The sequence below is a fragment of the Loxodonta africana genome, chromosome 24, assembly GCF_030014295.1.
Source record: "Loxodonta africana isolate mLoxAfr1 chromosome 24, mLoxAfr1.hap2, whole genome shotgun sequence".
In the NCBI taxonomy this organism is placed as follows: Eukaryota; Metazoa; Chordata; class Mammalia; order Proboscidea; family Elephantidae; genus Loxodonta; species Loxodonta africana.
The window spans coordinates 40,412,914-40,438,848 of NC_087365.1; the positions used below are offsets into that span (position 1 = coordinate 40,412,914).

The window sequence follows — 25,935 nt, forward strand, 5'->3', positions numbered from 1 at the left end:
TCAACGGGTCTCCTCCCCAACCAGGGCAGAGCTTTGCCACAGAACCATGAAGATTCCAGCACCCTTCCTCTGATGGCAGTCCCTGGGGACTGGCTTCTCTCAGGAAAGAGGACTGTTGTATTGGTTCTGGAGGCAGGAGGGTGGGGGTGGGGTTGGGAGGTAGCACAGGATGTGGCTTTCAAGAACCTCATAGAGTGTCACATCCTGGTTGTCAGGTCCTTTTGGTCTCCTCTTGGCTTGGTGAACTTTGAGGGTATTGGGGCCAGGCATGTCTCACCTTATGGGAGGAAGTACTAGGGACCAAATACGGCCAGCTGGGAGCTTGGGGAGAGTTGGGCGCCTGGCCTTGAGCTGCTTGTTTGTCTACCTGGTCCCTGTCTTGGGCCTGTTCTACCCCCAGACTCATCTCAGTGGAAATGTGCCCAAGAATATAGCGCAGGCTGGATGGAAATTCAGCTTAGGCCTGCCAGCAGAGTGTGTGTGTATGTATATACACACATACACATTTACTTGCACGTACGTACTGGAGGGTGGTGAGGTGCCATAGGGCCTGGCAGCAGCCTTTAACTGACCTGCAGCTGCCTGCCAAGTGGAGCCGCATCCTGGACTCCCTCTAATGGCTAATGGGCAGCTGAGAGTGAGGGCCCAGGCCATGGACGCTGGCCCTGGCCTGTGTACATTTGTGTGTGTGCAATGCATGTGTGTCTGCCTGTTGGGGTGGGGGAGGCGTGGAAAGGGGTGGCAGTAGCCCTGCACCCGGAAAAGCATGCTGGCTTCTGTTTCAAAGGGCAGTGTGCGTGGTGGTTCTGTGGTTACTGATAGGAGCATTTCCTCCTCCTTGGAGGAAACTTCTCCAAGTTAATTTTTCCATCGTAGAAACGCTTATTGTCTCAGGTTTGGTCTTTGTGATCCAGTTCCCCCTTCTCCCCGTTTCTGCCTGAGTATAGCTCCTTGTTTTTATTCCATATCCACTCTGCTGCCCCTTTCCTACCTGTGTGCCTTCTCTTTTCATTTGTTCATTCAGTCCTCAGGTAAGCACCAGGTGAGGCCCTTCTGGCCGAGGGGAATGTACCTGCGTACCATGAGGTGCCCAGTGTATGATTATTGCAGGAGGGCACTTCTGAGTTGGGTCTTTTGGTGGGAGAAAATGGAGGCAGACTTTCCCAGGCTAGGGACCAGCATGAAATGTGGGAGACAGAAAAGCACAGGCTGCTTTGGCTTAGGTCCAGCTTAGTTTGGATGGAGCAGAGAAGATGGGAGAGCAAAAGCTGGGGAGAAGTCATTGAGCCCCCATCATGAAGGGCCTTGAAGGACCATATAAGGAATATATTTGGAGCCCTGGTGGCACAGTGGTTAAGAGCTCAGCTGCTAATCAAAAGGTTAGCAGTTCAAATCCACCAGCTGCTCCTTAGAAACCCAGTTCTACTGTGTCCTCTAGGGTCGCTATGAGTTAGAATCAACTCGACTGCAACGGGTTTGGTTTTTTGGTTTTATTCACATAGGCTGGGAGTGGGCAACCTCTGAAGGGGACTGTATGGGGTGGGGTGGGGTCAGAACTGCTTTGTAAAACTTCAGAAGGGTGAGGAAGGATGGGTGATTGGTGAAGAGAACTAAGGGGCAGGAAAGTTGGGCTGTCAGGTGGAGAACCATGCCTGAGGGTTGGCTGAGGCACAGGAGAGAAGCTCGGGTAATATTGTGGCAAGGGGGCTGGGGCTGGGGCCGGAGGTGATAGCCAGTGTTCAGGCAGGAGAGATAGGCTGTGGCTTGACTCAAGGGACAGAATAGGAATAGAGCCTGGGGGATCGGACCCCTCCCACAAGTTGGAGTGCATGTAGGGGTAGGAGGGCTACTGGGTGGGGGTTAGCCAGTTAGGGTGCTCCAAATCTTCCCAGGCCGGGGTGGGTTAGAGCATTTGAAGAGGCTCCGTAGCTGAGAGGGTGCTTAAAGAGCATCTGTGGGCTAAGCCAGGCTTCTTCCATTTGGCCTGATCCTCCCTAAATCTGCCATCTCTTTATCTGGGCTGTAAAGTCTACCCTCTGCCCAGGGTCCCTTTCCAGGCCAGGACTCAGAACCTCTGTGCCTGAGCAAACTTTGCCAAGAGGGCAGAGGAAGGGAATCAGGTTTAACAAGCTCCTGTCATGTGCCACATAGAAAGCTGGGTGCTTTTAGCTGTTATTATAACTTTTGGTCTTCCCAACAACCTCACGGTGCTATTGTTTGTTACCTCTTTTCACAGATGACAAAATGTGGTCAGTGTGGCTGTGACTCCCCTGAGGGTACACAGCTAATGCGAGCTGGAGCTGCAATGCTAACCCAGGCAGTCTGCTCCCAGAGCCCATGCATGTGATGTCTACCTGTGCCACCCTGCCTTCTAGAGAGATCAGTCAGGCCCTGTGCTTTACAGATGGTGGGACTGAGACTGTGAGAAGTCAGATGAGTCACTTAGCATCATCCCTCAAGTTAGTGGCTGAGGCAGGTTGTCTGCCGCTCAGGCCTGTGAGAGCAGGGGGAACACACCCTTTGGTGGCTGGGATAGGGAAACTGTCCCAGGCAGAAGGGTGGGCTGGCCCAGTGAGGCTGCAGCATTTGGGCAGCCTCTGCCGCAGGAGGAACCAGGTCTCTTGCCTGAGACGTGTGGGGGCTGTCTCCAAGGAATGGCCATTTCAGGGATGTACAGCTTTCTGAGCCTGAGCCCTGTTTCCTCTCATGGATCTTGAGACCCATTGGGGCTGGCCCTGTCCCAGCCCTGCCTCTGGGACTTTATGATTTGGGTGGCATGTACTTTGTGTCAGGAAATGGTCCTCACACAACGGCCTGGAGACTTTCTCCTTCTGGGGTCTAGCTTTTCTCCAGATCAAAGTGATCAACCTATATCCTCCAAGATGGAACAGGGATGGGGAGGGGTGGTCACAGGATAGAGCTCCCCGTTCCCCCAGACAGCTCTCTCAGACCTCTGAGCCCTTAGCAATGGTCTGTCCTGAGACTCAGCCCAGTACTTTAGTGACTGCAAGCGATCCTGGCTCTGCCCTGGGATGGGGGTTTTCTTTGTGGTCGTTCACTGAGGGGGAGAGGGGAAGTGAGTGAGGAAGCCAGGCCACTCCCCATCTGGTCCTGATCTCTCTGAAACCCTTCAGCCCAATCTTGGCATCTTCACTACCTTCCTAGTTGATATCCGCGAGATCAAGGAGATCCGCCCAGGGAAGACCTCCCGGGACTTTGACCGCTATCAAGAGGACCCTGCTTTCCGGCCAGACCAGTCACACTGCTTTGTCATCCTATATGGCATGGAATTCCGCCTGAAGACTCTGAGCCTGCAAGGTGGGAGTCCGAGGGCTAGAGGAGGTGGGGGGTTTGAGGGGAATGCCTGCTGGCTGCTGGTGCAGTAGGAGGCGTGGACCTCGGCTCAGCTGGCTGCCACTTGCTTACAGCTACATCTGAGGATGAAGTGAACATGTGGATCAAGGGCTTAACTTGGCTGATGGAGGATACATTGCAGGCGGCCACACCCCTGCAGATTGAGAGGTAAGGACCACCCGTCGTGCTTAGGGTTGGGGATATCAGGGAGCATGCAGGGACTGCAGGCCTCTGTGTGCCCTGGCCCTGCTTGCTGATCTCCCCAGGCCTGACCTATGACCCTGGCGCCTTAGCTGAAGAAGTGACCTTCACTTCAGGCTTCTCTCTATCCAGGTGGCTTCGGAAGCAGTTCTATTCAGTGGATCGGAATCGTGAGGATCGGTAGGTCCCAAGGCCCAGCTCTAGCCCAGCAGGGTGGGTAGGAGCAGCCAGAACAGGAACCAGTCCTCTGAGCAGCCGTCTGGGAGCCAGAGGACCCAGGGGACCCAAGGTCTCTATTCTGTCTCTTGACCTGATTCTGGGCAGCCCAGGGGACTCGCTCCAAATGGGGATGGAGAGGAACAGGTGGTTTTGGCACAGGTAGCTTTCTGCAGAAAGCCCTCTGGTGGCCCTGGTACCACAAGAAAGCTAGGGCAGGAGGTTTGTTGTGTGTGTCAGGAAATGGTCCTCATGGCTGTAAGATGGGTGAGCTGGTAAGAGAGGCCCAGCGACCATGTGCTGTGTCCCTGCCACTGTGGGCAGAAGCAGGAAGTGCACAGCTGGTGGGACAGGCTATGAGGCTGGAGTACGCTGACTCAGGGGATCCTACATATGAGGGCCAGGATGGGGGGAGGGGCTGTGGTGTACCAGGGGATTCCTTCAGCTCAGGGCTTTGAGGCTGTGATGTGGTAGCCAGAGGGGCTGAGGGGAGATGGGGAAGCAGCGGCCAGTTGCTAGAGACCCGCGGTTTAGACCCTGGCTTCACCTCTTGTGGTGTCCTTAGGCCTGAGACTTCACCTTTCTGTGTTTAATCTATTCACTTAGCAAATTCTCCTCAGGCATCTGGTATTAGTTAACAAAATAGAAAGCCCTGCCACATGGAGCTTACATCTAGTGGGAGGAGTTAGACGATAAATAAAATAAACGAGTAAAACTGCTATGATGGTAAAAGCCATGGAGAAGAAGAAAGCAAGGACAGGGATAGAGAGTTACAGGGTCAGGGCCTGCAGTTTTAAGTGGGCGGTCAAGGGAAGGCCTCGCTGGCAAGGTAGCATTGCGTAAAGACCTGAAGGAGCTGTGAGATGAAGTTATGGCAATAGCAGGAGGAAGAGCTTTCCAAGGCAGAGGGAACCTCCGCGGATGGAAGCAGGCCTGGTTTGTTCAGGGAGCCACATGTGCAGGGGAAGAAGAAGAGACGGTATGAGGCCTGGAGGCACTGGGGCCCAGAGCATGTGGGCGCTGTGGACTGTAGATCGTAGTAAGGGCCTCTGACTGTTGCTCTGGAAGAGATGGAAAACCATGGAGGGTTTGAACAGAGAAGCAACATGATCTGACTTAGAGTTCTGTGGGCTCACTCTGGCTGCTGTGTGGAGAACGAGGGCAAGGGCACGGTCAGGTCCATTAGGAGGCTTGTCTCAGTGTTCCAGATGAGAGACAGAGGTGACCTGGATCAGGGTGGTAATGGCAGAGGTGGTAGGAAGTTGTTAGATTTGGGGTGTTCTGTATTTCAAAGGCAGAGCCAAATGGAATTTACTAAGAGATTGATTTTGGGGTGTGAGAGAGACGTTGAGGATGATAGTAAGCTCTTTGGCCTGAGCAACGGGGAAGATAGGAAGCCTGTGCGGGGGGGCGGGCGGGGCACACGGGGGAAGATCAGGAGTTCAGTTATGGGCATGTTGAGTTTTAAGATGCCCATCAGGTGTCAAAGTAGAGGTGTTGAGTAGGTAGTTGGGTGAAATGAGTTAGGGGGAGAAGTTGGAGTTGGAGCTGTGAGTTGGGAGCATGTAGATAGTATTTAAAGCCATGGGGCTGGTTGGGACAACCTAGGGGAATGTAGCAAGGAAAGGGAAGTGGTCCAGTGGCTGGTCCCAGGTTGCTCTGATGTGAGGGGCTGGGGAGATGAGGAGAAGGAGACTGGAAGTAGCAGCTCCTGAGGGAAGAGGAGACATGGAGTGAGCAGAGTTCTGGAAGCCCAGGGAAAAACATGTTTCCGGGAGAGGGAGTGACCACCCGTGCCAGATGTTGTGATGAAGACTGAGAGTTGACCCTCGGGTTTGACAGTGTGGAGGTTGTTGGTGCTTGAGAAGAGCAATGTTGGGGTAGTGAGTTTGAGGCCCTGGCTCACCCCAGGCAGTGAATGGAGTACATAGAGGCCTCTTCCCAGGAGTCTTGCTGTGAAGGGGAGCAGAGAAATGGGGTAGTTGCTGGAGAGGTAAGTGGGGGCAAGACTGGGAGAGATGCCAGCATGTTTGCGTACCGATGGCAAAGATGCGGTAGAAGGAAAGGTTGGTGATGTCAGGAAACAAAGGCCTCTGTCTCCATACCTGTGGAATGAGGGGCCTAACAGTCGCTTGCTCTTGGGTGCTTGTGAGGATAGCTGAGACAGTGCCACAGACAGCTGGCATACCGCCTGGACAGGGACGGGGTTCGTGGAGCAGTGGTTTGTAGCCGTGACCACTCAGTTCAGAGGGCTGACATTTTGGTGCAGCCAGCCAGGCTTCTGGGGCAGGAAGAGGAAGACGAGGAGGAGGAGGAGGAGGAGGGGTGCCCACCCTCCCCTTCTGACACCATCCAGAAGAGAAAGCCTTCCGTTTTCCCCCTCTTTCCCATCCTGTTGCCAGGGCCAGCAGTGTCCCCTAGCCCCAGATCCCAGGCGGGGTACCCCTGGAGGGCAGGGATGTGTGTTCTGTCTGTCTGAGCACCTTCCCTGGAGGCTACAGCCTGTCAGGCCCACAGTGAGTGCCCAGTGCCCAGCAGTTGTATTTGCCTGAGGAGGCCCACCCCCTCCCCCCACCTCCCACCACTGCTCTGTGGTGCTGGGTGCTGCCAGGGCCTGGGAACAGCAGGTTTCGAGAATCCAACTCCCAGCATCCCAGTGGGGAGCCAGTGGGGAATCCCCTGCTCAGTTTCCCCTTATGCGGAATTTGCAAGTGATCCCTGCCAGGAACCTGCCTCCCTGTGTCCTGGATGTGGCCACGCCAGAGAGCTGAGGGGCCAGAGAAAGAAAGGGATTTCCCTTGGTCCCCCCATGGTTCTGATCCAGTCTCCCTTCAGGATTCCAGGCACCCAGTAGTGTTGTGTGCTTCTCCAGCCCCAGGTGGTTAGTGGCTGGGTAAGGCCACCAGATGTCCCTGTTTTCTCAGCATATCAGCCAAAGACCTGAAAAACATGCTGTCCCAGGTCAACTACCGGGTCCCGAACATGCGCTTCCTCCGGGAGCGGCTGACGGTAAGGTCCGCTGGGAGTACCGTGTCGGTGGAGCAAGGAGAGGCCAGGCCCCCTAGGCTGGTGGGACTGACTGGCAGTCCTGCTCTGTACCCCACCAGGACCTGGAACAGCGCAGTGGGGACATCACCTACGGGCAGTTTGCGCAGCTGTACCGCAGCCTCATGTACAGCGCCCAGAAGACGGTGCATGAGCCACCTGCCCTCTTCCACCCCTGCCCCTCCCGCCCCGCCCTGCTTGCCTCAGCCCTGCTGCCCTGCTTGGGGGCTTTGGGGTGCAGACTCTCCAGCGCTTCTCCTGAGGCCTGTCCCCATCTGCTGCCCCAGCCTTTCTTCCTGGGAGCCCATTTCCCATGTGGCCTCCCAGGGCTCTCGCTCTGACCAGATTCTGTCTCCTGCAGATGGACCTCCCCTTCTTGGAAGCCAGCGCTCTAAGGTTTGGTGTGAAGAGGGGAGGTGGTGGGTGATTGCTCACCCAGGTGGGAGGCAGTGGGAGGGGGTGAGCCATGGCTGAGCTGGACCATTCTGGGCAGTTGTGCTGGCGGGTGCTGGGTTCTGCCTCCCAGAGTTCTCCTCATTGTCGGTCAGGCCATGCTAGCCAGCTGGCTGCCAGGGCACTTAGCTTCTTTCCCTGCAGGGCTGGGGAGCGGCCGGAGCTCTGCCGAGTGTCCCTTCCTGAGTTCCAGCAGTTCCTCATTGACTACCAGGGGGTATGGCTGGGCTGGGCTGGACCTGGGGGGTAAGGGTGGTGGCTGCTGGGCTCACCGCCGCCTGGAGGCTCTCACCATGTCCCTGCCCTCCCCCCGTCAGGAGATGTGGGCCGTGGACCAGCTCCAGGTGCAGGAGTTCATGCTCAGCTTCCTCCGAGACCCCTTGCGAGAGATCGAGGAGCCTTACTTCTTCCTGGATGAGGTGAGGCCCACCTTGCATCCCTTCTGTCAGAGGAAACGGGTGGGATGACCAGAACCCACCTAGGCCCCAGGAGCCAAATTTTTCTTAGGGATGCCGCCTTGTTCCTACCCACAGTTCATCTTGCGCGCCCAGCTGAGACTGAGCACCTCTCCTCTTCCCACCCACCCCCTGTCCAGGTGGGCAGGGCAGGACTCAGTTTCCCTTCTTTTCTACGTTTGTTCCTGGACAGTTCGTCACCTTCCTATTCTCCAAAGAGAACAGCGTGTGGAACTCCCAGCTGGATGCCGTGTGCCCAGACACCATGAACAACCCCCTGTCCCACTACTGGATCTCCTCCTCACACAATACGTGAGTGTGCTCCCTCAGCCCACTCAGCCTGTGCCTGAAAGGGAGGGACCCACCTGCCTCTCCTTCCTTTTCTAGGTACCTGACTGGGGACCAGTTCTCCAGCGAGTCTTCCCTGGAAGCCTATGCTCGTTGCCTGCGAATGGGCTGTCGCTGCATTGAGTGTGCGTGGGGGCCGGGGGCTGAGGGAGGTGAGGGGAGGGACTGCCACGTGACCCTGGTGCTGTTGCTCCCCAGTGGACTGCTGGGACGGTCCAGATGGGATGCCAGTCATTTACCACGGACACACTCTTACTACCAAGATCAAGTTCTCAGACGTCTTGCACACCATCAAGGAGCACGCCTTTGTGGCCTCAGAGTGAGTGGGGGGCTCAGGGGAGGCTGTGTTCCAGCTCTCTCACCCCTGTGACCCCAGTGACGGTGCAGAGGGATCCTGCAAATGCCTTGTCCCCATGCTCTCTGCCTCTCACTGCACCCGAGGCATCTTCACCCTTCCTCTTGGCCTCTCCTGCTTCTTGCTTAAGCCATTGCTTACCAAGTTGCTCCATTTCTTGCATCCTTGGCTCCTCCTCTTCACGGGCCCTTCTCTTTAGCCTGTGGGACATATTCAAGCCCTTCTCATCCTCAAAAATTATTTCTTTAACCCTAGTCTCTTCAGGCCATTGCCCTACTGATTCCTTCCTTTCCTCACAGCCTGCAGCCCAGAGAATTGTCTGTGTTCCCTGCATGCCGTTCCTCAGTTCCTGTTCACACCTAACCTGGGATCACTAGTCTCTCCCACCTCACTGAAGGGGTCACCAGGGCCCCCCAAAAGCTAACTTTGGAGGCTGCTTCTCATCTCTCCACCCCTTTTCATGGGAAAATCCCTCTTGCACTGCTCGTGCAGCCTCCATGGTTGGACCGACTCGGGGCCTTCCACCCCCAGCAGTTCCCACCCTTGGGTTTCTGTCTGCACCCGTAGGACGCCCTCCACCCTCCCCTACCACAGCCATGGCCTGCATCTTCTCTGGGATTGTTCCCCTGGAGATAGCATGCTCCAGGTCTTTGGGTCCTAGCACCTCATTTAATGAGGGGTTTTTTGGTCTGAGCTCCCCATTCCCCATAATTGAAGGGTCCATGTCTCACCACACTGGTCCCTTCCCCCCAGGTACCCGGTCATCCTATCCATCGAGGACCACTGTAGCATTGCCCAGCAGAGGAACATGGCCCAGTACTTTAAAAAGGTGCTCGGGGACACACTCCTCACCAAGCCCGTGGACATCGCTGCTGACGGGCTCCCCTCACCCAACCAGCTTAAGAGGAAGATCCTTATCAAGGTAGGGGCGTAGGGGAGCCCCATACTTCTCAGTAGCCCTCCCACCCATCAGTCCAGCCCTCCATGTAGGCCTGGAGGTTGGGGGGCGGGGCTCCAGGGCTGGGCTGGCATGGCCATGTTCTGACTCTCTCCCACAGCACAAGAAGCTGGCTGAGGGCAGTGCCTATGAGGAGGTGCCTACATCCGTGATGTACTCTGAGAACGACATAAGCAACTCCATCAAGAATGGCATCCTCTACCTGGAGGACCCCGTAAACCATGTGAGGCCTGGGGTGGGTTGGGCACAGTGGGGCAGAGTGCTGAAAGGGCTCTGATTCGTGGTCCCCCTTGGTCTGTTCCAGGAGTGGTACCCCCACTACTTTGTTCTGACCAGTAGCAAGATCTACTACTCTGAAGAGACCAGTAGTGACCAGGGCAACGAGGATGAGGAGGAGCCCAAGGAGGTGAGGCTGAGGGCTGAGGGCTGTCCCAGGACTGGGGTCTGAGTAACACCGAGCATCTCTGCTGTTGTGCCCCGCCCCCGCCACAGGCCAGTGGCAGCACAGAGCTGCACTCCAACGAGAAGTGGTTCCACGGGAAGCTCGGGGCCGGCCGGGATGGGCGGCACATCGCTGAGCGCTTGCTCGCTGAGTACTGCGTTGAGACCGGGGCGCCTGACGGCTCCTTCCTAGTGCGCGAGAGCGAGACCTTCGTGGGCGACTACACGCTGTCTTTCTGGTAACCCACTTCCAGAGTACGCATGTGTAGACATGCAGCACTCTGAGAACCACAGGTGACATTTAGCCTTTAATTCCAGGCTTTTACATGGAGTGTGATTTCAGTCTCTCCCACACACACGCACGCTCACGTATGCACTTTTCGTTATCTCCTCCAGGACTGTCCCAAACCTGAGCTCCTTCAGAGATTCGCCACCCTCTTTGAGACTTCATTGTCTGGCTTGAGTTGGCACTTGGTCTTCAGGGCTCTGGCCTGTTCGTCACTGCCTCCCCCTCTGTCTTCCCTCAGGCGAAACGGGAAAGTCCAGCACTGCCGTATCCACTCCCGGCAGGATGCTGGGACCCCCAAGTTCTTCTTGACAGACAACCTCGTGTTTGACTCACTCTATGACCTCATCACACACTACCAGCAGGTGCCCCTGCGCTGCAACGAATTTGAGATGCGCCTTTCAGAGCCTGTCCCGCAGACCAATGCTCACGAGAGCAAAGAGTGAGGGAGGGGACCAGTGGCAGGGCAGGGCAGGGGGTTGTGGGTGCTGCTGGCTGTGGCTGACTCTGGCCTGCCCTCAGGTGGTACCATGCAAGCCTGACCAGAGCCCAGGCTGAGCACATGCTAATGCGGGTCCCTCGTGATGGGGCCTTCCTAGTGCGGAAGCGGAATGAGCCCAACTCCTACGCCATCTCCTTCCGGTGAGGGGTGCAGCCCTGGGGAGCAGGAGCGGGTGCAGCACCTCACCTGGGTCTGGGCTGCCCGAACCCTGGGTGACTCTTTTGTCTGTGAAGGGCCGAGGGCAAGATCAAGCATTGCCGCGTCCAGCAGGAGGGCCAGACGGTGATGCTGGGGAACTCGGAGTTTGACAGCCTTGTTGACCTCATCAGTTACTATGAGAAGCATCCTCTGTACCGCAAGATGAAGCTGCGCTACCCCATCAACGAGGAGGCCCTGGAAAAGATGGGCACAGCTGTGAGGGCGGCACAGTGGTTGAGGGGGCATGGCGGATAGAGTTAGGAGAGGCCAGTATGGCCCCCCAAAAACTCCCAGGCTAGCTTCTGGGCAGACCCAGACTCCGCTAGTCATTGGAAGTGTGGCTGTGCATGAGCGAGGGGCCTGGGGTGTCGTCAGAGCTTCTAGGAGCTGCCATGGTGTGGTACTGGCAGTTGTCCTGGAGGGACCGACAGCGGAGTTGTGTCTTCAAGGATGCCCCTGAGTTAGGCAGGTTGAAAGTAGGGGAGGGAGAGGCAGATCTCAAGAGCCAAGGTGTGGGCTGAGGAGGCCCTGTGGCTCACACACGGAGTCACACACACTGGGGTCGTGGAGGGCAGCCAAGTGGCTGGACAGTATAGCAGTAGTCCCATCACCCAGGCAGGCTGTGTGTGCCGAGATTGGCTAGAGACACATGATTGTGGAGCCGCCCTCTGTTTGGAGGGTGGAGCTAGGGGGGTGAGACCATTGAGGCAGGCAGGGCTGGTGGTGCAGGGTCCCGGCTGTGGGTAGAAAGAAGGAAGGAGTCAGGGGCAGGAGACAGTCTGGAGATCCAGTGGAGAGACTCTTATCACCTGTGGACTTGGGTGGCCAGGGAGAGGACTGCTGCCCATGGGGGCCTGGGGCTCAGGGTGGTGCTGAGGGAGGAGAGCCATGTACTGTAGGGCTGGGAGGCGCTCTTCCTGACTTGGGGCTCAGCAGTGAATGAGTGAGCCACTGAACAAAACTGCATGGTGCTTGCGGGCGAGTTGGGCTGCCGTTCTCTCAGCAGTAGTTGGATTTTGAGTCTTTAGGAACTGAAATCGATTTCAGAATCATGGGGTAGGCTTCAGGGTTAGAATGGAGAGAGGAGAAGGTGAGGCCAGGCCCCTGAGACATCTCACTGAAGCTGGGATCCTGGGGACCAGGTGTCACTGAAGGGGACAGACATTTTGACAGCCTGGTGGGTGGAGGGCAGCTGCATGGTGTGGAAAGAGGAGTATGGAAACCAGCAGCTGCTTTTGTCTCTAGGCTCTGGGGCGTTAATATTCCCTCTGTTCTGTCTCCAGGAGCCAGACTACGGGGCCCTGTATGAGGGACGCAACCCTGGCTTCTACGTGGAGGCAAACCCAATGCCGACTTTCAAGGTACAGCCTGGGGCCTCTGAGCACAGGAAGCTGGGGAGGGTCCTCAGCTGCTTGGGGCTTGCATGTCGCTGTTCTGGACCCATCTGTGGTCTCTGTGGAGAAGTGGTGGTTGTGGTTTTCCAAGGCCCAGGAAGGCTGAGAGATGTGTGGTTGCTGCATGACCATAGAGCTCCCAGAGCCGACCCACTCCCAGCCCGTCCCTGGGGGTCAGCCAGCACTGACCCTTCCAGACTGTGCTTCTCAGAGGTAACCCCATTCCTTCTGGGGTGGGGTGGGGGGGTTACAAAACTCGGTTCCTTGCCACTCACTTCCCTCGCCTCCTGCAGCTGTCAGAATCTTCCTGTTTGCCTTTTTCCCATCTAAGGGGTAGGAGCCTGTGGCCTATGTCTCACTCCCCACCCCCAGCAGGCAGGGAGCCCAGGTGAACAGAGGTGCCTTCTCCCACTGGGATGATAGGTCCTTGCGCTGCCCATGAGGCACTCATGCCCCTGCAGATGCTCACTTCCCAACCTGCCAGCCCCCACTCCTGGGAACAGATTCAGGGTTTTCCCATTGGCCCAGGGCTGAGCCATGCAGGGTTCCACCTGGGTCTCAGGGAGCTTCCCTGGCAAAGGCCTGGCTTCTCACAAAGCCTGTCTGTCCTGGAGCCTCCCTCGGGGGCCAGCAGTGCAGACCGTGAATGCGATAGGCTTTTACAGGCGTGAGCTGAGGCTGGAAAGCTAAGCACACGTGTGTACACATGAAGCCCCATGCCAGGAGGGACCGTCTGTGTTAACAAGTGCGTCTCCCCTCTGCAGTGTGCAGTCAAAGCCCTCTTTGACTACAAGGCCCAGAGAGAGGATGAGCTGACTTTCACCAAGAGTGCCATCATCCAGAACGTAGAGAAGCAAGAGGGAGGCTGGTGAGCCTGGTCCCTGGGCTGGAGAGTGCAGGCCTGGCTGGCAGCAGGTGCTGCACCTTTCCCAAGGCTGCAGTGTGGCGGGCCAGGGGTCTAAGGGCCTCAGCCGGAGCTGGCATTGAGAGACGGGGGCCTGGGTGTGCCTCAGTTGTGGTACGTTTGTGGACCGTCTGTTCCCTGGGTTCACCAACAGCGCCTGCCATGGTCTGGCTGAGGCGGGGGGGGCCCCAGCAAAGGGTGTCCTCCTCGTGGGAGTTAGGGGTGCTTGCTGAGGGTCAGGTCAGCACCCTGTGGCTCCCGCAGGTGGCGAGGGGACTATGGTGGGAAGAAGCAGTTGTGGTTCCCATCAAACTACGTGGAAGAGATGGTCAGCCCAGCGACCCTGGAGCCCGAGAGGGAGGTGAGAGTGGAGCACGGGGGGAGGGACTCCATCCACGGCCTCTCTCTCCTGCACACCATCACACACAGTCAGGCACACCTGGTCACGCCCCAGAGCCATCACGCCGGTTCGGTCTCGCACACTGGTGATAGCCGTGCTTATCGTGAACAGACATGTGCTACGTGCTCATTTGTGTGGTCACATACATTCATAAGACGTGTTTACCACACGCACACAAATATCCTTCGCAAGCATGTGTGTGGCAGACATGCTGACGATCCGTGGGCTTTGCTTCCTGCAGCACTTGGACGAGAACAGCCCCCTGGGGGACTTGCTGCGGGGGGTCTTAGATGTGCCGGCGTGTCAGATCGGTGAGTCCGCCAGCCCTCTCTCCCCCACCACTGTTCCTCTGGGCCAGGCTCTCTCTGGCTGTCCATGATCCTGGGGAGGAAGCTGATGGCTAAGCCCCAAAGGCTGTCTCCACTGTTAGCTCTCCCCATACTCCAGACACCCCTTTCCACCTTCACCCCAGTTCTGCCTTGCGTGTTCACCTGTGCTGGGCACTGTGGAACCACAGTCAGCGGAGCTCGATGCTGAGGGCCAGCTGACATCCCAGACCCTGATAGTTGGGCCAGAGGGGGTGTGACAGGCATGTGGAGGGGGCTTTGGAAGGGAGACTGGAACAGTGGTCTGGAGAAGAGCCATGAGTCAGGCAGACATGGGCTTGGATCACCTGCAGGCAGTGACTTGTCTCTGAGCTGTAGCCTGTCTGTAAAATGGGCTGGCGGGTCATTGCCTCCCTCTCTGTGGGGTCTGGTGAGGATGAAGTGCAATGATGGAGAACTCGCTGAGCCCACACTCAACACTAGGGGAGATGCCTGTTCCCAGCTCTTGTCCTCTCTCATCCCACCAGCCATCCGACCAGAGGGCAAGAACAACCGGCTCTTCGTCTTCTCCATCAGCATGGCGTCAGTGGCGCAGTGGTCCCTGGATGTTGCAGCTGACTCACAGGAGGAACTACAGGACTGGGTGAAAAAGATCCGTGAAGTGGCCCAGACTGCAGACGCCAGGGTGCGAACTTGCTGGAGCCCTGGGGTGTGGGTGGGCAGACACATGCCTGCCACCTCAGAGAAGTGAGGCCGCCTCAGTGTGCAACCAGCTGCAGGCTCTGTGCTGCCTCCCCCGCCCCGCCCACTAGGCAGGAATCCGGAGGAAACAGGCGTGTAAACAGTGGGATGGCTTGTTGTCAGGGCAAGTTGCATTTAAGATACGTTGAGTTTGAGACCCCTGTGGGACATCCGAGTGGGTCTGTTCGGTGGACAGTTAGATACACAAAGCCAGAGCTAAGATGAAAAATCCTGGGTTGGAGGCAGGAGTGGGGGCTCAGAAGCTTGAGAGGCTGAGGTGGTGCAGAGTAGGAAGAGGACATGGGGCAGTCAGGCCAGAGAGGCCTGAGGCAGCCAGGGGAGCAGGATGGGGCTGCTGTGGTGAGTGCTGCAGTGGGAAGGGCAGGCAAGAGAAGAACCTGGAAGTGCCTGCTGGATTTAGCAGCAGCAAGTAGCCCTGGTGACCTTGCTGGAGCTGTGTCAGTGGTATGGCTGGGGCTGGATGGCAGTGGGCAGCAAGGAGTGGCCGTGAAGGAGAGGACAGAGCACTGGGGATGGAGGGCTGGAATTCGTTCGAGCTTGCTGTAATGCTGACAGTAGAGAGAGCTAGCGGACAGGCAGGAGATGGACCCCAAGCTTGCTTGGAAGGACCAACCTTCTGGAGGAGGGAGGCCTTTTCCATCCATTGAGCCTGGGAGAACAGAGAGAGGGAGGTATCCTGAAGGGTGAGGGGCTCCCTATGTGATGGCCGTTCCCACCCCTCAGTGCCTTTGGGTATTGGGCGGGGGGACAGCTACAAAATGGATCTGTGGCAGCTTGAGGTGGGCACCTGTGAGCCATGCGGAGAAGGGGGTGCTGAGGATTTGCCAGGGGTGTGTCTGGAAGGACAAGGTGCTGGCCGACCAAGGGGGTGCAGGGTGAAAGACAAGCGCGTGGATGATGGCGTTGGCGTGGAAGGCGGTGAGGAGGCAAAGGTGTTTTCAGGCCAGGGTGGTGGAAGGGTCATTCTGATGAATGGTGGTGGCCTCAGGGTACAGAGGAAGACCGAATACCTTGTGAGGGAGGCTGGTATGAGGTGGCATTTTTGCCGAAGGGTGAGGCTGGGTAGTGAATGGTCACACGGCGTCACTGGGGAGAGGCCAGCCCCAGGACCCCTGAGGTGTCAGTGTGGGCACGGGTGGTCTTAGGATTCTGCCTCCGTCCCCTTGCCAGGAGTGTTCTTGAGGACAGAGAAAAGACAGTTCTGGGTTGAGGCTGAGGACAGAGGAACCTTGTTTACTGTGAAGCGAGATTGGAGAATACAGGGGAGGGAGAGACGGGCCCAGAGCAACTCCAGCATGGGCCATGCCCAGGGCTCGCAGGGGGCTGCTTTCTCATTGGTGGGGCTACAGTTTTGGGCTATGGGGCCTTGTGTGTTGTCACCAGCTCACCGAGGGGAAGATGATGGAACGGAGGAAGAAGATTGCCCTGGAGCTCTCTGAGCTTGTTGTCTACTGTCGGCCTGTTCCCTTCGATGAAGAGAGTAAGAGCTGGGTCAGTGCAGGGTGGGTATGGGCCTGGCAGGCACCATGGCAGTGTGTGTGGTAGGAGACTCATAAGGCAGGAGTGTGTTTAGTCTCTTCAGACAGCGCATGGGGAAGCTGGCCCAGGACACCCCCACAGCACTGCCTGAGTGGGCGGGCTCCATCTAAGTGTTCTCCCTGTTTGGCCCAGAGATTGGCACAGAACGTGCTTGTTACCGGGACATGTCGTCCTTCCCGGAAACCAAGGCTGAAAAGTATGTGAACAAGGCCAAGGGCAAGAAGTTCCTCCAGTACAATCGACTGCAGCTCTCCCGCATCTACCCCAAGGGCCAGCGGCTGGACTCCTCCAACTATGATCCCTTGCCCATGTGGATCTGTGGCAGCCAGCTCGTGGCCCTCAACTTCCAGACCCCAGGTGAGGGGATCCCCCCTTGGGGCGGTGAGGGGTGGGACACTGGGGGTGCCGAGCTGGAGTCCAGCGGAACCCGCTTTTCCAGATAAGCCTATGCAGATGAACCAGGCCCTCTTTCTAACCGGCGGGCACTGCGGCTATGTGCTGCAGCCTAGCACCATGCGAGACGAGGCCTTCGACCCGTTTGATAAGAGCAGCCTCCGGGTACCGGAGCCGTGTGCCATCTGTATCGAGGTGGGTGGCGCTTCTCTGTGGGCTCCAGGGTGGGCAAAGGGCTGCTCAGCTGGGAATGTTTGTGCTGAGCTCGCCAAGAGTGGGCTTGTTTCAGAAGTCAGGGTTGGGGCCTGGTTATAATGGGCAGGGAGCAGAGCTGACACTGTGCAGCATTTTCTGTCTTCCATGGGGGTCTTCAGCTTGAGGAAGGCACCAGTGTTCTCTGATGTAGATGGCTTGGGGCCTCTGCTGTGGGGCCGGGGTTCCGAGTGGTTCAGGGCTCAGTGTGGCCAGCACTTGGCGGGATGGGGGATAACAGCAGGGAAACACTAGAAGGCACTTGCTGGAACTGGGCTGAAGTGGACCGGACAGTGGCACCAGCACCACTCAGGGCCCACAAGGCTCATTCATCTGAGCAGTGCTTGAGCCCTCACGTCTCCCCCGCCCCCCCCGCCCCCGCCTCATGAAAAGCTGTGGGGCTCAGCACGGGTGCGCTGCTCCTTTCTAGAGGAAGGAATCCCCCCAAAGGTCAAGTAATTTAAAAGGTTTCTATATTAAAACAGACATGGATTGAATGTGAAGAAGGATGCAAGACTCACATGTAAATTTTGGCTAAAGCTAAGGTTTCTTCAAATGGATTTTTATTGGCAGCAGCTATTCTGGACAGTTTAGGGCCCAGCAGGGGGCGCACTCCCTCCACTGCATAGGTGCCCTGAGCCAAGCAAGAGGGGGTTGGTGTGGAGGGAGCACGAAGGGCATTCCAGGGCCATCTTTGCCTGCCCACACAGGTGCTGGGGGCCCGGCATCTGCCGAAGAATGGCCGAGGCATTGTGTGTCCTTTTGTGGAGATTGAGGTGGCAGGAGCTGAGTATGACAACACCAAGCAGAAGACAGAGTTTGTGGGTGCGTCTGTCTTGCCTGCCATGGTCTTGATCCTCCCCTGGGCACTGAAGGGCCCTCCCCACCAGCGATGCCTCCTCTCCCAGCAGTGGCCTGAGCTTTCTGCCCTTGCTTTTGCAGTGGACAATGGACTGAACCCCATGTGGCCGGCCAAGCCCTTCCAATTCCAGATCAGCAACCCCGAATTTGCTTTCTTACGCTTCGTGGTGTATGAGGAAGACATGTTCAGCGATCAGAACTTCTTGGCTCAGGCTACTTTCCCTTTGAAAGGCCTGAAGACAGGTGAGGACCGTCCCTTGGGACAGTGCCCCTGTGAGCTCGCTGCCAGGGTGGGCTAGGCCCCTTGCTTGGCTCCCTCCTGGGCTGAGGGCCAGGTTTCCTTCTCCTAGGATACAGAGCTGTGCCTCTGAAGAACAACTACAGTGAGGATCTGGAGTTGGCCTCCCTGCTGGTCAAGATCCAAATTTTCCCCGCCAAGGTAACTGCAGCCTGGGTGGGCTGGCCTGGGGAGGGAGGAGAGCAGGGGAGTCAGCGCGTGCACTCGCTCCTTGTTGAAGCAGGAGAATGGTGATGGTCCCTTCAGTGGTACGTCCCTGCGGGAGCGGGAGCGGAGCATGGACGCCTCAGGCCAGCTGTTCCACAGCCGGGCCCGGGAAGGCTCCTGTGAAGCCCGCTACCAGCCGCCATTGGAGGACTTCCGCATCTCCCAGGAGCATCTCGCAGACCACTATGATGGTCGAGAACGGAGGTGAGGGAGATGGCAGGGCAGGGGTGCTGGGGCGAGGGGGAGATGGCAGAGAGGACATCCTCATTGCTGCCCCTTTTTCCTCTGTAGAAAAGTCACAGTTGTGTGGCTTTGGCTATCCCGTGCAGCCCTGCTGCCAGTAAGGCTCCTCTTCCATTCCCGCCAGGGCCCCTCGAAGGACTCGGGTCAATGGAGACAACCGCCTCTAGTGTGCCCGGCCTCTGTGGAGAGCAGCCGGTGGGTGCTGCGTGCCTCGTGGAGTGCCGTGAACTGGTTTCTTGGGAAGCGGCCTGCCGTGGCAGCCTTCCGGTTTCACCGCCTGGAGCCTATATTCCAACAGCGAATGCTAGACAAAAACCAAGCCATTAATGAGATGTGTTACTGTTTTGGGCCTCCATGCCCAGCTCTGAGTGAAGGCAAAAACTGTATGGTGTCTCACGTTAAGCACACATATCTGGCCCTGACTTCTGGAGATGGAGCCTTCCATCTTGTGGGGCCGGGACCACAGCCCCTGGAGAGGCTGCCTCAGCCAGCGGCACACAGGCTCTAAGGAGCTGCTGACATTCCTGAGAACGGAAGAGGAGAAGGAGCCGACTCGCTGGGCCAGGGAAACAAAGTTTACATTGTCCTGTAGCTTTAAACCACAGCCGGGCAGGGTGAGAGGGCAGAGGCCCTGTGGTTGGGCCAGGAGCCAGGGTGGGGACAGGAGCTGCCCTGGAGAGGCTCTGCCTGCCTGAGGAGAGGACACAGCACAAGGGCATGCTGCCCACGGCCGGGATGCGAACCCAGCCTGGAAGATACAGGGGATCATGTTAAAATAGCAGTATTATTTTTCTTCTCAGTGGTATTGTAACTAAGTTATTTACTCCTCCTGCTCCTCACGTAAGGGAAACTTGGAGCAAAGCCTTTGAGAGAGAGGGGCCGGTGGGCTGCCCGCAGTGTTGGGAAGGTCTCTGCTGGGGCTGGAAAGGCACTGTCAGAATAGTGACGCAGGGGTGGGAGAGAAGAAACAGCAGAGCCTGTTCAGGTGACTTTTTTTCTTTTTTTAAGGCAAGGAAGACTCAATATGCTTTCCCTTAGGAATGAAAAAGGGATAAAGGAGGTGCCTGCCTTGTGGGTGGGTGGGTGGGTGGGGGAACCAGGCAGTCAGGTGCTGAACGAAGCTGCTGCGCTTACTGAGCTAGTAACAGATTCTGGGAAGGAGCTGGGAAAGTTGGGAAGGCAGGTCCCAACTCTGAGGACAGAGGCTGGCGTCCAGGCCCGTGGGTGCAAAGGTGCCTCAGCATAGCCAGCATCCAGCACATGCACACCCACTGCCCAGGTGTGGGCTCAGGGTTGGCCATTTGCTAGTTCTGCTGCCCTCTTGAGATCTGACTGCCAAATAAATCATCATGTCCTTTTTCCTTTGCGTGCTCTTTCGGGGGCCCAGGAAAGCCAGTTGTCTAGGGCCTCAATTAGACATTGCCTGACGATTATTCTACAATTAAAGCCCCTTCCCAGTTCCACAGAAACCCTTCCAAAAAGTAGCATCCAGGTGTGGGCTGCCTTGTGCCCAGAATGGTTGGCGAGGCCCCACCTTTCCCACAGCCCTGCTTCTGTCGAGGTCTGCCCCGGGGGGGATCAGCAACCACGCCACTGAGACAAGAGGTTGGCTCCCAGGATGTAGAAAAGCCAGCCTGGGGAGCCAGCCAGAGATGAGCTCTGTCACAATTGAGCAGACAGAGGTAATTCTTTAAAATGGTAATGAGTGCCACCCCTGGTGCACCCTGGCTGGGTGGCTTTGAAGGACCAGTTTTCTTTTTGAAAGACAAGCATAGACGACATAAGGAGGATTTAGAATTGTAGGTTTAAGACACCCTTTTCCTATGGGACAAATCAAACCAAAGGCATTAATTTCCCAAAGTCCACAGATCTGGGGCCAGTCTTCGTTCACTTCAGGCCTCTGCGCACCACCTACCGGGAGTGCTGGAATCATAAAACCTTTGTGTCCGCGAGGAGGCAAGACAGAACAGCCAGTAGCAAACCGTGATGGTGCTCAGGTGCTTGCTGGCCCCTTGGCTTTCCTAGAGGCTCACGGCTGGGGCTGCTGAGAGCCACAGCTTCCCGCTGCTGCCCTGTGTGTGATCAGGAGAGCCTTTCTAACCAGTGAAGGAGGAGGGTCTGTGCTGGCCGCTCAGTCTGTTCATGTCATCAGAAGGCATCCTTGGCCAAGACCATAACCAAAACCAATCCCGTTGCCGTCAAGTCGATTCCAACTCGTAGCAACTCTGTAGGACAGAGTAGAACTACCCCACAGAGTTTCCAAGGAGCGCCTGGTGGATTTGAACTGCCGACCTTTTGGTTAGCAGCTGTAGCTCTTAACCGCTATACCACCAGGGTTTCCCATCCTTGGCCAGTTTAGATTTTTTAAATTGTGGTCCCCGAGTGGTGCAGCAAATGGTTAGGTGCTCAGTAATTAGCCAAAAGGTTGGTGGTTCGAACCCACCCAGAGATCTCAGAAGACAGGCCTGGTGATCTGCTTGCAAAAGGTCACGGCCTTGAAAACCCTAAGGAGTAGTTCTACTGTGTACACATGTGGTCACCATGAGTTAATCAACTTGATGGCAACTAACTATATAAAAAACTTCAGGCATTTCAACAGTTTTTGCATTTTTACGTTGTACAGTTCAGTGACATTACATTTATATTGTGCACCTGCCATCACTATTTCCAGTTTTCTTCAGTTATCCTTAATAGAAGCCCAGTGCCCCCGGAGCAGTGAACAGCTTAGTTTTACTCAATACATACTCCCCTTACTGAGCAAATATCTTTCTGGAACCTGACCTTGGGCGGGGGTGGGGGTGGGCTCTCCCCTCCCCTAAGGCAGTTTCAGAGACCCGAGGCACACCTTCCTCAGATACTGCCCTTGCCTGTCACTGCCAATGTTTTGATCCTTCTTTCTAGGAGAAAACATGTCAACCCAGTCACACAAATTTAAAAATCCATTTCGTCTCCAGTTCTTCTAGACAAGCCTGATACTTATTGGTTGACCCTGAGGGCTGGGCAAGGCTGTAGGCTCTGGAGACCTCCCTTGGAGCTGGCTGTCTTACTGTGAAGCGCCCTTCTTCAGAGGCCACGTTCCAGCAGGTCGGGGCGGAACACTGTGCACTCCTGTCCTCTGTGCACTCCCAGCAGTCATCTCGACCCTGATGCACATTTGCACACCTGGGAAGCCTTTTTATAAGTACCTGTGCCAGGGCCTTGGCATGGGCATGTTTCAGGAGCTCCCCCGGAGATTGGAACGAGAGGCCGGGGTTGAGAACCACAGGTTTTGACAAAGGAAACGAAGTGAGCAGGACTGGGGGCGGGGAAGGCAGTAGAGGGGAAATCCAGCTGGCTGGCAGTCAAGACGGAAACTATGGTGGTGCAGTGGTTAAGTGCTAACCAAGAGTTCAGCAGTTCAAATCCACCTGGCACTCCTTGGAAACTCTGTGGGGGCAGTTCTACTCTGTTCTGTAGGGTTGCTGTGAGTCAGAATTGACTCAACGGCAATGGATTGGTTGGCAGTCAAGACGTTTGAACAACTAGACCAGGCTCAACGTGGTGGGCCTTAACTTACACCAGATTTCACCCAGTGTGTGTGTACGCGCACAGCATAGCTTACAAGGTCAGGGGCTTCCTGCAGCCTGACACTCAGATCAAGAACTCCTTGTTCTAAAGGCTTCCCTGGGGAAAGATGGTGGGAGCTGTTTCCGACCTCATTTGAGGAAAGTAGAATTGAGCGCCCCCCCCACCCCCGCCTGCTGTTAACAAGTACCTGTGGGCAGGGCCTTCCTCCGGACCACACCCTACATCACCTGAAGGTAGGGCCTGGGGCTAGAAACTCACTGTACCTTCCAACTTGAGCTCATAATCTTTCCTGGCATCGGTTCTATTAAACAAAAACAAAACAGCTGTAGTATCAGGCCATCCCACCATACCAGTTTAGGGAAGAAAATAAGGTCGTGCCTCATTCACATTTTAATTAAGGTTCAAGTCCCAACCGCAGCCGCTCGTCCTCTCCTCCCTGGGCCCTCCTCCCTTGAGAATCCCCAGGGGATTCCATCAGGTCCACAGGTCAGTCTGGGTGTTCTGTTCCCTGTAGGCTGCCACCTCAGCTGCCCCAGGGGAGCCCACAGTAATCCCTGTCTGGCCACCACTGGCAACTCCATCCATAGTTGTGTCCCGAGCGAGCTGCTGTCTCTGGGCTGTACCCGCTACAGGGCTCAGCTCATGGGCTTCAGGGTTCCACACCAGTTTGATCCACCTCCTAAGGACCTGGCTTTTCAGAATTCAGCACAAAGCTGTTTCCGTAAGACCTGAGTCAGCCTCTGGAAGGGCCAGGTCTGGAGCAAGCCTTAGTGGCCACCTGGGGCCAGAATCACTGGCCTATCCCAATATATGTCTCTGCCCCAGGCGATTTTATTTACTTGTGCCACAAGCACCACAAGATTCAGTTTCTTCAAATCTTAGAAATTTTGGGTTTTAACCCTTTCCCTCCAGCGGGCCCTAGGGTCTTTACGCATATTCACCTACCCCTCCTTATCAGCACTTTCCTCACAGAAAAAAAAGGAAAACTCTGTTAGTGCCCTTCCCCCAGGTATCTGGTGACTCCAGGTTTGACTCAGAAATTGTGCTAAACAGCGGCAACTAACACCTCGCAAACATCTTTCTGATACAAGCCGTTTACAGTGAACTCAGCTGTGTAAGGAAACGGGCAAGCTGGAAGTCTTCTGAAGTGAGCCGAGGGAAACTGCCTGCGGGCCCATTCAGATTTTAAAGTCTGTCTCGCTCACAGGATAAATCAGATGTGAAGTGTTTGCAGTTTTTTTTCCTGATCCCTGCACAAAATAAATCAGCAGATGTGAAGTGTATTTATGTTTTTATTTAGGAACAACCAAAAGGTTTGAAGTACCCATTTGGGCCCATTTCAAATTGTACAAGCAATTTCTCCCTTATCCAAATCCACAGACACAAAATTTAGGAAATGTGCAACTTGCGTCTTAGAAATAGCAGCATCCCCACAGGGATCTGGTGAGGCCTGGAGGCTCAGCCCCCAGAGCGATACCCCATCCTCCCACCTCAACACAACCACAGGCCAAGCCCAAGGCAAGTTTTCTACTCCGTTATGAACTGTTACCTAGCTTCACAGCTTCCATTTTACCCAGGCCTCAATGGCAGTCTAGGTGTGCCGTTTTCTCTGGTCTCTCCAGCTTGGCTGCGGCAGGAGGTGGGACTCTTGCACAGATCACACTTTGGCTGAAGTTTCAACCTGCCTTTGGACAGACAGGCAATTGCCTCTGACTAGCACCAAGATCACCTCTTCAGCCATCTCTGGGGGACAGGAAATGCCAACAGCAAACCACCCAAGAGTCCTTCCCGGCCTTGCTTCTTGGGCTGCCCTGCCCATAGGGAACAAAGGCTTCGAACCGAAGACCAGAATACAAATGGGTGGTAGAAAAGCAGTAGTCACGACTTGCCAGGAAGGACTCTGCAGGCCTTTGGCAACCTCCCTGATTCCCACAAAGGCTACGCTCAGTGAGACTTTCAATCAACAATGGCCGGCAGGGGGAGGGGAAGGTTGGCGTGTTTTCCTTCTTCAATAACAATTATGGCACAGTCTGACCCTCCTGACACAGCTGAACAAAGCGGTTGCTCAGAATCGTGGCGGGAACCCTGCTGCCAGAGGGGTGCCCACTTCTCCCCTGGCGCTCGCCCAGTTCCACGGAAGCAGCCAGATCATCATGCCAGGTCCCTACAGGGAGCAGTGCTAGCACGCCCAGCTCCTGCCCACGACTGAGCGGGGCTCAGCAAACTGCACAGGCAGGACCTGGGGTGAGTGGCAATGTCTCTAAACACACAGGTTAACAGTTACCATGTGGGTAGATCGTTATCCTCTAAAAGTGCTTCTGCTCTGGGTTGGACTCTTGGAAAAAACCACGCACGCATAGCTTTCTAGATTCAGTGGCTGAACAGCCTTTGTCGCGGACACTTCACCCTCCACGCCAGTCCCATCGAGTAATTTTGATTCATTTATCATGGAAAGGAACAGAAGTTAAATTGAAAAGTATTAACCAAGAAAAGCTATTCATTATTAACACATTCAAGTGTTCATTCACGCACGTGCACACGTACACACACGCACACACACAGCCAGTCTCCTGAAGGAAGAGGCACTAACAGCAGATAAACCCTCGGGCTCCTCTCTGGCTCTCTACCCACCTGGAGCGGACAGCAGGAAAGATGGTAGGCAGCCAGGTGAGAAGGTGCCCCAGTCCCCACCAACCCTGCCTGCTGTGTCTCCCCCTTCACCCCTCCCCTACTCCTGCCTGAGAGCAGCAAGGGTCAGGTTCTGAGGGCTGAGAAAGCTTTGGGGCCAGCGGCAACAACACAGTAACTCTGCATTCCCTCCTGAATCCTTGCAGTGCTGCAAACCTGAAGATACAATCTTTAAAACTCAAGGTGGGCACCCACACTCGTCCACCGGGCACCCAGGGCAGGCCTGCCTAGTGCCAGCCCCAGACTTACAAGTCTCCTCTCCTGCCCCAGACTTTGGGACAGCTAGAGTGGTTGGTTCCCGCTGGGTCTAGGGCTAAAAAGAAAGCCTCCGTCCTCTCCAGTCTGGTAAAGAACTGGGCCCCCCATTCAACAGAGAGGCCAAAGGAGAGGGCAGTCCCCAGAACGGCTAGTCCTGACAAGTAAGCTCAGGACAGAACTGAAGGGCAGGCCCCCCGTCCTCTCTAGGGCTAAATGCTGCACATTTACTCCTTTTACTTCACAGCTAAGTGCAGATGCTGCATCAATTGAGAGCGCACTGGGGTTTGCCCTCCCTTGCCCTTCCCAGTGTGACCTGGCACAGGGAGCAGCTACAGATTCCAGCAGAAACAAATTCTAACCAAGGCCTGTTGGTGGTGCCATTGGGATGTGGAGCTGAGCTGGGCAGCAAGCTCAGCAGCACTGGTGACGGCCCTGCTCTGCTGTTTCTGGGGATGCTGTGGCACCCATGACCTCACCAGCCTGGCCCCATTGTAAATGGGCCAGAGAAACAGGGCATGTCGGGCCTCAGATTAAAACCTAGCTGGGGAAGGGGACTGTTTGGGAGAAAGGCTCAGGGTCCACAACTTCCTGCTTCCTCAGATGTGTAAATTTTCTGAGGTCAGGAGACCCCCAAACCACATTAGACAGCCTCCAAAGGTCTTGGCAGGAGGGCTGGGAGGGAAAGAAAAGGAAGCTGAGTCAAAAGATTCTGAAGAGGGGGCTCCGTGTCTGGAATGAGCCTGGTCGGTTGCCTGCCTGACCTAAGCACGCTGCCAACTTGGCCAGGGAGAGTTGGCTCTGCAAGCCTTCCTGTATCTGGAGGATCTTTCTTCTCCAGCATACAACCACCTTGCAAATCAGTCTGATACATGAAAATCTAAACAATACAGAAGTACAACTTTTACACAAAGTGAGTCAAACCTATAAACTGCCCCAGGTACTCTGGGCAAGGAAAAGAGGGGAAGAACTCAGGAAAAGCTCAAAACCCAGGCCTGGTTATGTTTACCGATTTCTTCTCAGCTGGTTCTCCT

The 25,935-nt window shown here is 55.9% G+C and overlaps 1 protein-coding gene across 5 annotated transcripts in view; it reads left to right on the top strand.

Annotated features, from left to right (window-relative positions):
* The window catches only part of PLCG1 (phospholipase C gamma 1), a 38,110-nt gene extending 18,636 nt beyond the window's left edge, over positions 1–19,474 (top strand). The window contains exons 1-32 of one of the 5 annotated variants that reach the window (XM_023550249.2): positions 194–516; positions 2,237–2,459; positions 3,166–3,318; positions 3,429–3,522; positions 3,688–3,735; positions 6,696–6,780; positions 6,879–6,962; positions 7,178–7,212; positions 7,414–7,486; positions 7,587–7,688; positions 7,918–8,036; positions 8,112–8,197; positions 8,271–8,391; positions 9,181–9,349; positions 9,486–9,608; positions 9,690–9,791; positions 9,878–10,065; positions 10,354–10,554; positions 10,635–10,754; positions 10,848–11,028; positions 12,096–12,173; positions 12,971–13,074; positions 13,375–13,471; positions 13,752–13,821; positions 14,364–14,521; positions 15,982–16,078; positions 16,270–16,494; positions 16,577–16,725; positions 17,493–17,886; positions 17,994–18,082; positions 18,162–18,352; positions 18,516–19,474. In XM_023550249.2, the coding sequence (XP_023406017.1) occupies positions 3,285–3,318; positions 3,429–3,522; positions 3,688–3,735; positions 6,696–6,780; positions 6,879–6,962; positions 7,178–7,212; positions 7,414–7,486; positions 7,587–7,688; positions 7,918–8,036; positions 8,112–8,197; positions 8,271–8,391; positions 9,181–9,349; positions 9,486–9,608; positions 9,690–9,791; positions 9,878–10,065; positions 10,354–10,554; positions 10,635–10,754; positions 10,848–11,028; positions 12,096–12,173; positions 12,971–13,074; positions 13,375–13,471; positions 13,752–13,821; positions 14,364–14,521; positions 15,982–16,078; positions 16,270–16,494; positions 16,577–16,725; positions 17,493–17,886; positions 17,994–18,082; positions 18,162–18,352; positions 18,516–18,558 (3,660 nt within the window). In that variant the 5' untranslated portion in view covers positions 194–516; positions 2,237–2,459; positions 3,166–3,284 and the 3' untranslated portion in view covers positions 18,559–19,474. Of the gene's footprint in view, positions 1–193; positions 517–1,880; positions 2,460–3,165; positions 3,319–3,428; positions 3,523–3,687; positions 3,736–6,695; positions 6,781–6,878; positions 6,963–7,177; positions 7,213–7,413; positions 7,487–7,586; positions 7,689–7,917; positions 8,037–8,111; positions 8,198–8,270; positions 8,392–9,180; positions 9,350–9,485; positions 9,609–9,689; positions 9,792–9,877; positions 10,066–10,353; positions 10,555–10,634; positions 10,755–10,847; positions 11,029–12,095; positions 12,174–12,970; positions 13,075–13,374; positions 13,472–13,751; positions 13,822–14,363; positions 14,522–15,981; positions 16,079–16,269; positions 16,495–16,576; positions 16,726–17,492; positions 17,887–17,993; positions 18,083–18,161; positions 18,353–18,515 lie in introns of those variants that run through there. The other 4 variants (XM_064276086.1, XM_064276087.1, XM_010591686.3 and 1 more) reach the window with 4 other exon arrangements.
* Positions 19,475–25,935: the final 6,461 nt, after the last annotated feature.